This window comes from Aquarana catesbeiana, linkage group LG02 (genome assembly GCF_042186555.1).
Source record: "Aquarana catesbeiana isolate 2022-GZ linkage group LG02, ASM4218655v1, whole genome shotgun sequence".
In the NCBI taxonomy this organism is placed as follows: domain Eukaryota; kingdom Metazoa; phylum Chordata; class Amphibia; order Anura; family Ranidae; genus Aquarana; species Aquarana catesbeiana.
Genome location: NC_133325.1, coordinates 556,875,940 through 556,886,321, shown reverse-complemented (window position 1 = coordinate 556,886,321; position 10,382 = coordinate 556,875,940). Strand labels below are relative to the sequence as shown.

General features: G+C 39.7%; 1 protein-coding gene across 1 annotated transcript in view; it reads right to left on the bottom strand.

Moving 5' to 3' along the window:
- Positions 1-3,921: 3,921 nt before the first annotated feature.
- The window catches only part of LOC141128610 (platelet-activating factor acetylhydrolase 2, cytoplasmic-like), a 78,943-nt gene continuing 72,482 nt past the window's right edge, over positions 3,922-10,382 (bottom strand). Inside the window, exon 10 of the mRNA XM_073615998.1 lies at positions 3,922-8,971. Coding sequence (XP_073472099.1) covers positions 8,874-8,971 — 98 coding nt within the window. The 3' untranslated portion in view covers positions 3,922-8,873. The remainder of the gene's footprint in view (positions 8,972-10,382) is intronic.

Genomic DNA, 10,382 nt, shown 5'->3' with positions numbered 1-10,382 from the left:
ATTTCTATGGGGCCTGCATTGATGAGCTCTTGTTCACACTTCTCTCCACACACAAGCCAATAGGAATGCAAAAGCAGCTTGAAACATATTGAAGCAGTGTAATGTAAATTGAGGTCAGAAGGAGGTTAACTGCAGGTCAATTGCACTTTTAGGGCACTTTCACACTGGGGCGTTGGGGGAGTCAGTGCTTTTTTTAGTGGCGTTTTACCTTCATTTTAGCGGCCGGAAAGCGCCACTGGCCATTGATTTCAATGGGCAGGGGCTCTTTAGGAGCGGTGTATACATCGCTCCTAAAGCGCTGCAAAGATGCTGCTTGCAGGACTTTTTTAAAGTCCCGCAAGCGCACTGCTCCAGTGTGAAAGCCCTCGGGCTTTCACACTGGAGTGACAGGAGAGGCACTTTGCAGGTGCCATTTTTTAGCGCTATAGCGCCTGTAAAGCGTGTGTGAAAGTGGCCTTAAAGATACAGTCTTTTGTTTGCAAAATTAATATAGGACCTGGTCTTATTTTCAGGGAAACATGTTTCCCCGAAAATAAGACCGGGTCTTATATTAATTTTGGCAACAAAAGACTCTAGCCTTAAGGCCACTTTCACACTGAGGCGCTTTACAGGCGCTATAGCACTAAAAATTTTGACTTAACCCTGCAAGGGGACCCACTTTATTTTTATTTTTGTGGTGGTTTACTACCGCGTTAAGCTGCAATAGGCAGCAGATAAGGGTGTTTACATGCCATGGACATGGTGCTTTGGCCCACGGCAAAGTTTACCCAACATGTATGGATTGGTGGGTGGCAAGACCTTTGAACACTACACACTCAAGCAAATGGAGAAGCGCAGAAAAGTCCCACAACCGTGTGCAATGCATGTAGTTGTGGTGTGTTTGTCTGCAAAAATGCGGTTAAAACAGGTGGTGAGGAGGTGCATCGTTGCTTCCCCACCGCTTGTCAGTTGAAGCACAATCTGAACGCTGGCTTCAGAGGAAAGGGAGATTTAGATGCAGGTCTAAATCTACCCTTATAATGCAGGTGACACGACACAAGACTTCACATTTCTTGGTCACAGCCAGGCTGTGTGAATCATAGAAGTCCATTGGTGCTAATACTGCAGGTAGCACCAGGCGAGTCCATGATACAGATACTAAGCATTCAGAACAGTTATGAAATGGCCAGCAGCCACTGCTCATAGTTATGTGATTATAGCTTATGGACTAACATTTTTGTCCTCTCATATCCAAGTGGATGTGATTTTGAGTGGATCTGGAAGTGTTATCAAAAAGCACCATGCTTTCTTTATACAATAAAAATACTGTGGGCTGATTTAATGGCAGCGCTATACTGGCACATCAATTAATCACCGGCATGGTGTTACCCACCTAGACACACAGTCGACTGACTAGTAACTCAGTGGGCATTACTTTACACCTTATTTGGGATTGCTGACATATTATAGTGCCTGTGAGGCATGTAGTGACTGGTTCTTTGCAAAGACAACATTGTTAATTTTTAACTAGCACATTGAGGTTTTTTCTGAGAGTTACTATATAATTGTGAATAAATAAGTATTATGCTTCGTCATGCAACTGATTTCCCCAAAGTACACTTTCTTTTTTGTTGTAATTGCTAGTCTTGGTTTAGAAAATCTCTTGTTGAAAGCCTTGAGAATATTGGTAGATTGCATCCGATGCACTTTTTATTTATTATGTATATTTGCATGTGTTGTAGTGCAGATTTGAAAAACGTAAATGACACTGCGCTACTGAATCCACAAATAAAATGTGATAACGATATTTTAGGGATTGGCAGATGAATGCCCTGGTATTCAAAAGAGAAATTTGCTGCCTCCACAAATTACTACCACCTGGGTGGAGCACAAAATGAATTAAGAGAGTGTAGACGTGGCGCTGTTTCCCTTAAAATATATGTAAAAATAAAAACGTAAAATTAAATTTAAAAATGTTAGGGATAGTTGACTGGGTCCTGATGAAAAGACCCTCCCATAAATGGTAAGTCAAGACCAGAAAGAGGTGGGTGTGCTACACCCTCTGTCTCTCCCAATATAGAGACATAGAGTTGGAGGAAAATTACAAAGTGAAAGGTAGTAATATGAAATCACCATGTGAATAAATTGCACCTTATGTGCTGAAATGAACTGTGTTACACCCTCTGTCTGATGGTCTCAGGGTGTGTTTGAAAAGACAAATGCAAAAATATATATACATGCCAAACTTCTAAAAAAATGCAATGATATAGAAAAACACTATTTAGTGTTACACCCCCTAGGGGCAAAATCAAAAATAGCCTATATGCATAATGGTGTTACACCCTCTGTTGGTGAGTAACAAAATGTATGTATTTAAAGTTGCTGAACTTCAGATAGGGTGTCCCACTGTGTGCTACACCCTCTGGAGTCCGCAAACTAAACAGTACAAAAAACAATTCATGAGATTGTTGCAAACACTAGATCATTAATAAATTAGTCCATATAATAAATATATAATAAATAAAGTGACTTGTGTTCAAAAAACAGTGTCCAGTGCTTCATCAAAAATAAGTTCTGATTATCCTTTCAAGTGACAGTGGTGCCAGGTGATAATATCCGTGTTGATAATGTGATTGCACTCACCAGATGACATTACCCCCCCCCCCCCAGGAGTGTTATGCCTTCACAGTATGAGCCACTGTGCAGCTCTCTGGAGTTCTGCTGGGCAATCTGAGAACCGTTTTTCTGGCTTTCCCACCAAGATGTCACATAGGGGAAAGAGTAATGCCCATAGTGTAATATTGTTTGGAAAAGACTTTATTTAGTAAAAAGTTTAGGAGATATACTCACATTTACAAACGTTTTTATCATGCAAGGTAAAACAAGAGCTGGCGCTGTGTAAACAACAATCGCTGCTCAGACCGGAAGTGACGCAATGACGCTCTACGCGTTTCGTCATCCAAGACATCATCTGGAGCCTCCAGATGACGTCTTGGATGACGAAACGCGTAGAGCGTCATCATGTCACTTCCGGTCTGAGCGGCGATTGTTGTTTACACAGCACCAGCTCTTGTTTTACCTTCTTGCATGATAAAAATGTTGTAAATATGAGTATATCTCCTAAACTTTTTACCAAATAAAGTCTTTTCCAAACAATAATAAATTAAATACCACCAAAGAAAGCTCTATCTGTCTAAAAAAAAATTAAAAACTATGGTATATTTATTTTAAAATTGGCCAGTTTTGTTGTGGAGACAGTGGGTCACAGATTGCAACATTGCGCAGCCCTTAAAGCGCACACAAGGCCAGTGAGCAGGAAGACATTATATGATGTCCACCAGGAATAACAGAGCGCCCGAACAGTCATATTATTACAATAGGCAGGATGGGAAGTGGTTAAAATGCAAGTAAAATGCATGATGCACCCTTCTTAAAGGAACCATTCTCATCAGTGTGGTGTGGTTTGGAAAAATGGTGCTAAAAGCATTTGAAGTGCTTCTTGCCTCAAAACATGGATACACAAATTTTGAAATGGATGTAAACCCAAACAATAAACTTCTCTTAATTGTTCCATTTTGGTTTTGTTTAATATGCCATACAATGTGTAACATGTGTTTTAGAAGTAAAAAAACCCTCATGACCTTGTCAGAAATTCTGAGCTGTCCTATGTGCTATGCACACTTACTGCGTTATCTTAAAAGTCTCTTTATCCCTCCCTTTTCTTATCTTGGAACTACAAGTAAATGTGTGTCAGATAAAGTCAATGGTATGGAATAAATAGTTTAGCAAAAAAAAAATAAAACACCCAGTATGCAAAAATGCTATGTGATGTTAGTCTACAATAGAAAGTAACAGCAAAATGCATTTCTAGAAGTTAAATAGGTATTTTTCTGTACTTGCAGGGACTTTAAAGGGATAAAACACAAGGAAAAATGCATGTACTTAGTGATGTACTGCATATGTTTTTATTTTAAAGAACATGTAATCCACATTATACATAAATTATCGGAAAAAAAGATAATGTTGGTAGTATATGTAAAACACACCTAAAACAGGTTACAAATGCAATACAATTAAGCCAAATTAAGACCATGTAACACTTACATTAAAATGTACATATTTTCAAATCAATTTAAAGGTCTGAGCTTGGTCTGTGAACTGCATGTCCTCTTTGTGAACAAGAATACATTTCCCAATTATCATCATGCTATATGGTTGAAGTATCAAACTTATAAATTGTTCATTAAAGCAAGCAGCTCTTCTGTTTGCTTTCCTTAGTTAACACACAGTGCTTTAGTGAACCTTTGTCATTGCATCAAATGTTTATTCATCTTGGCACTTAGGCCTATTTATCCATATGGCATAGGTGATATTGCTATTAAGCAGCCTGAGACTAATAAAATTGGTAGGATATTCTTTGGCTACTTTCACCTGGGCTGGGCAAGAACAGCACCTAGCCCATAGACGATCTCATCCATTTACATTAAAGTGGAACTTTCTTTTTGACTATTTTGAATTCTTATGCTACTAGCATTAGTAAATAGATAGGAAAGTATATCATATTTTTTTAAAACTTTTTGTTACATTTCTTTAGTTACTTCCTGGTTTCCACGACTAGGCAAATGATGTCATACATTCCAGGAGTCTTCAGGAGTGAAGGAGGGGTTTTCTCAGCTAAGCACACCCTCCTGCCTGCATGTCTGAGCTAAGGGCAGATGGATTCCAGGAAGTAAATGCTTTGAATCAATCTGCCCTTACTCAAGATGGCCAAAGCCAGAAATGCTAGCTGGTGTTTTTCTAAATGATTTCTCAGCAAAATAAAGCATAGAGACATGGATGGATGGGTGAGTTTAAAAATTAAAAATGAATATAAGCGCTTTTCGTTTGTGGTGCTCACATACAGTATAATTTCACTTTAAGAAGAGCGTTTTATAATCTTGAGCTGCCAATATGGGGTTACTGGAGAGGGCTGAGTTGGCTAAATGCTTGTCAATGTCTGGGGCCCAGATCATAACTTGAAGCATCTTATTCCGTGTAAGATCAGGGATTTTGCTGTCATGGAAACTGAACAAATGGAATGCTTAATGTGGAATGCTCCCTCTCTTATACGTAAATGATTATTGATATATTTAAATTAATAGAAACATTTATCAACAAATTGACTATGTGGGTTCTATGTATAATGCAGCAATAACTGTGTTTTAAAAAGCTTATTTATCTGTAGAAACAAGGATAGAGGCACGACTACTGAATAACACGGTTACCAAAGACCACAAACACCTAATACATTATCGTTATATTACACTGTATTGCTTTAATTAGCACTTCAGTTAGTACTTTATCAGCTGCCCCCGACCAAGCCAACCATAAGTCATGTGTTTTCTATCTTATTGGTTAAACTAGATGGACTTGTGTCTTTTTTTCAATTAGACTAACGATGTAAAGCTTTTCTTCTGTCTTCTGGTCCCACACTTCCAGGGGAATGGATCATCCCTTGGGAGTCAACCCTCCAAAATCAGCTCTGCTTGAGTCACGTAATGTTGACAATTAGTGACATTGCTAAATATTGGTGGCTTATTTATATTGTACATATGACACCCCAGAGGTAGTGAAACTGGCGAACAAACAGAATATATGACACTGTATGTAGACCGTATAGGTCAACTTATTTATGTCTTGAGCATAGTGTTCCTGTACAAAACTTGTTGTGTTTATTTTATGGTTCCCTAAAAATCAGCACATTTAAGTTCGAAAATGTATTTACAACTTCAGGCTCTTAGCATAAATGAGCTTTGCATTGCAAAATCACCCTTCAGTCAGCTTGATGCTCTCCATTTCCCACAGCAGACACCTAATGCATGCATTCACATATACATTTTTTTAAATGATGTACTCTCGTTTTTACTAGGCATCACTGTACAAACATATTGAAAAAAAAAAATCTGTTGTATGTGAAAGCTATTTCTTCTTTGAACTTGTGTAAAAACGCACTCTACGCTGCAATAAGGCACTTCTGCTGAGAGCAAAATAACCCTGCATGTATTATATTATCATTGATAGTACAAGCCCAAAGCTAATGAAGGCCCTGAAGTGTCAAAACACCTAAACATTCCAAATGAACATCATATTGAAAAATAGACTTAAAAGGTATTTTTTTGTGTACAAAAAAGTAGGAACCTCTTGCTCTTTTCTGAAAACAGCTGGAGTTTAATTACGATAAAACACTTTTCGTTTACAGTAAATTTCATATTTAACAGTCTAAATTTAGCCAATGGAAAATCTTCACAGCAATACAACTTACACTGCGCTAGTCCCCCTCGCTCTTGGTGGCCTAACAAATGGGGGCGAGTAAGGAAATTTAGTATTTGTAATTATTGTGGCTAGAATTAAAGTGAACTGTTGCTTTGCTGCATATGGGTAAAGTGTACCTTCACTTTAAAGTATCAAGTATGTAAGTTGTGCTCCCTGTTCATATATGAGCTGCCTGACCATCACTGGGAGGAATTGTGCCCTATTGTTGGGGGTCATAGGGGAGGAGTTGTGACCTTTCACTGGTCTCAGTGGGGGTGGGGTATTGTGCCCCATTGTTGGTATCAGTGGATGAAGTAGTGCCCCAAGTGCCATGTAAAGGGCTGCATCTGGCCCCCCCGGGCTGCAGCTTACAGATCACTGGTCTAGAGTGATACTGTCAGTCATTGCAAAAGTCACACAAAGTGTAATACCCAAGTATAGCATACAAGGAAGCGAGGAGGTTAAGTCTGGTGGGAAAAAAATGTAAGGACGCTTTCCTCATGTAGGTTCACTGAAATTGGGGAAACTACATAAACTTTTAAGAGAAAAGAAGAAATGTAGGTGGTCATCGTACCTAGGTTTTCTGGTAGTCTCAGTAATATTGCATTGCATTAAGCATGCCTGGCAGTTTTGCCAGACTTCTTTCCAGGTATGCTCCCTCAATAGGAGTTAACAGAGATTCCAGAGGGCATGCACAGGACTAGCACAGAAGATTTTATCAAGTGGCACTTCAGGAGGTTGCACTGACAGTATTCCACTGAACATGAAATAGGTAAAGACTGAGAGGGATGGGCGGAGGTAAGAGGTTAACTTGAACTAGAATATTTAGGTCTGCATTCTTAACTAGATTAAAAGTGAGTGTTACGTGACATTTTACATCTACAGTTTCAGTGTTTGAAACCAAAAGCCCTACCTAGCAGCAAGAAACACAAATGACTGTTGTTAACTATCCAGAAAACCCTTCTCTATTTATTCATCTGATTTTGGTTTCTCTTCATTACTACAAATTTGCCTTGTCTCATTTCTGTACATGCGTAGCAGGTACATGCACATATCTTGCCTCTTCTGCAATAAAGAGCCTGGCTGCTTGCAGTTTTGTTATCTGAGACTTTTGTTCCATTTTAATTGCCACTAGAGTGTTCTCCTTGGATGGGGGGTGGCAGTAGGGATGGGCCTAAACCAAAAAAGAGGGAAGTTGAACAAAGTGAAACCAACATTAGGAGGCTTTTCTGGCAAAAAAAAAAAGGTAGTAGCAGGAACTTCAAAGAGCTTGACTCCGCTTTGCTCAGCAGGGGATCTTTCCGCTGATCCACACTGAGCAGGTGGATGACAGGTCTGTCTCCGCTCACTGTGCAGAACGGAGACGGACAGAGTCCTGCTCTCCCCTATGGGAGAATCGGGTAAAAATAGGGTCACCATCTGTCTAAATTTGGTGCACAGGATTGGATCGGATAGCGGCGGGTGTCAGCAGACATGTCACTGCTGACATCCGCCACTTCATAGGGGTGAATGGAGTGTCTGATCGGGTCCGCCTTATAAACTGACAGGTGGACCTGATTGGACCGCCCGTGTGAAAGGGCCCTTCGTTTTAATTGCTAAAAAAATACAATTGATTGACAATATAGCAACAAATAAGGTAATTTAATTTGATCACCTGTGTAAAAAAAAATATATGGCCCCAGTAATTTAGGTAGTTTAGGAGCACAATGCACCTGACAAATTATGATCATTAATAAGCTTTGCCAAAGAACATTCTACTTCCACCCCCAGATATTATATCTGTGACAAGAAATTCTGGAATGATGCCTCTACTGTACATCTTTCAGAGATCATCTCAAATTTGAATTACAACAATTTTGAAAACCTTTTCCTTGTGCTAAGGAAATAATTATTCATATTAACTGCATTTTAGGATATGGCCACTCATATTGACAAATCACAGTGATTATGTGTGATTAGGTAATCCATAAACAAATTAAATATGAATATAAAAATGAACACAGTGGTTTAGTTGCAATGAATGTAAAATATATAAATGACATTTTGGGATGTGAATAACATTTTTAAATGCGGTTTATGGCATGAAGAGTGCTAAATGATTTATGTTTCACTATATCTGGTTTCATTAAACATTTATATATTTATATAATTACACAACAAAGATGCCACCACAGCTTGGTGGCATCAGTATGCTTGGACTGAATCAGCAGGGAATTTCTGAAGTCTGATATTCTGATTGTTATACACACAATTCCCACACATTGCATTTTTTTCCCCTCTTACATGTTATCTCCCCTCCCTTCCCCAGCGCTTATATAATACTGTTGCACAATTGATGATGTTCTATGTTTGGCACTCACTCATTACGGGCAGCGTGTCCTCTGCTTAGGATGTAGCTGTCAGAGCAATGAATGCAGGGAGTGCACGCGGCAGCTTCTCTGGGGCACAGACCGAGGAACATTGTACTAACACAAAATCCCTGCCATATCTTTATCAACAGTGCAGCATTTATTTATTTGAATACAAGAGACTCTTAGTGCAACAACAAAGCTCCATTCTGCTATTGTTTTCTTCAGACACAAGGTCCCGAGAATGGCATAGTCTCACAGCTTGCTGGTGTTTACCACTGGGAAATCGAAAATGACATCAGCTTGGATCTCTTCGCTTAGATTTTCCAATTTAGATCCATTTATAGTCAGATCTGACAGAGAAAAACAACGTATTTAAGTCATTGCATGCTATAAAAGAGAAATTCAAACAATATAAAAAAACTGGCACATCTATCAGCCTTATCAGTAAACTGCTTATCCTAAGGCAGTGATGGCGAACCTTGGCACCCCCAGATGTTTTGGAACTACATTTCCCATGATGCTCATGCACTTTGCAGTGTAGTTGAGCATCATGAGAAATGTAGTTCCAAAACATCTGGGGTTGCCAAAGTTCACCATCACTGTCCTAAAGGGACTAATCATTGATATTTACATTTTACAGAAATTGGAGAGGTACATGTCAGGATTAAAGCATTTGTCAACCCAAAAAAAAAAGATCCTGTTCCCTTAAAGCATGTATAACACTACAGTACAGGTTGACGCTACAGTACTCATTGCTAGTTAATTGTGCAAATCAGAAATGAACCAGTCACCTTTTGATAACTAAATAAAGCAGGCTAGCATATTCAGCCAGATATGATAATGATGTTTAACCACCGTGTGCACCGTTTCCCTTAAAGCATGTTATGCAGCACAGTGCATGTGCTGTGTAATTTGGCCCCCTGTATCACCTAAAAAACCTGGCTGATCCTGCCTGGCTATACCCTCCCCCCTATAAACTGACCACAGTTTATCATTGCTGCTGAGCCCCTGACACTGTGGTCAGTTTACATGCCTCCATCATCCGCAGCCCTGCTCTGTCCTTCTCTGTGCTCTCTCCCCCTCCCCTCCGTGCCTGTCTGCTCATGTCAGAGCCCACCCCCTCCCCTCCTGCTGCTCAAATAACTTTTCTTGTCCTATATAATCCTCGCTGTGTCCTAATAACAGGAGCTCCTGTCTCTGTATTTTAGAAAAAAATGCCCCCTTTAACGAATTTCAGAGCAGTTCCCTGTGATCAAGTGACCAGCCGGCTCTCTCTCTTCTCTCCTCCCGGCTGATGTCAGTGGGGGAATCTCGGCCCTACCCTTTGCATTTGTCAGCCGGGCAGAGGAGAGAGCTGGCCGGTCATGCGATTGCGGGGAGCCGCTCTAAAATACGGTAAAGGAGGCATTTTTTTCTAAAACACCGAGACAGGGGCACTTGTCATTAGGGAACAAGGAGGATTATAGTAGTAGTGAAAGTGGGTTAACAACCACTTTAACAACTCCTATTATTAATATAGTTTAAAAAATATACATTTTGTATTCCAAGGATCCTCCTAAGAATGCACTCCACAATGCAGGAGGAATTCTTGCAGGATTTTGAGTGCCCAGCTTTCCTGGAAGGCAGCAGTAAGGTACAGATTTTGTTTTTCCTTCAAAAGCTTTCATTTTTCAGTTTTTTATTTGGTGAATGGGGCCCCCAAAAAAGCAGGCCTTATGTTTTGATGCAAGGTCTGTGTTAATGTAATCATTTTCACTCACC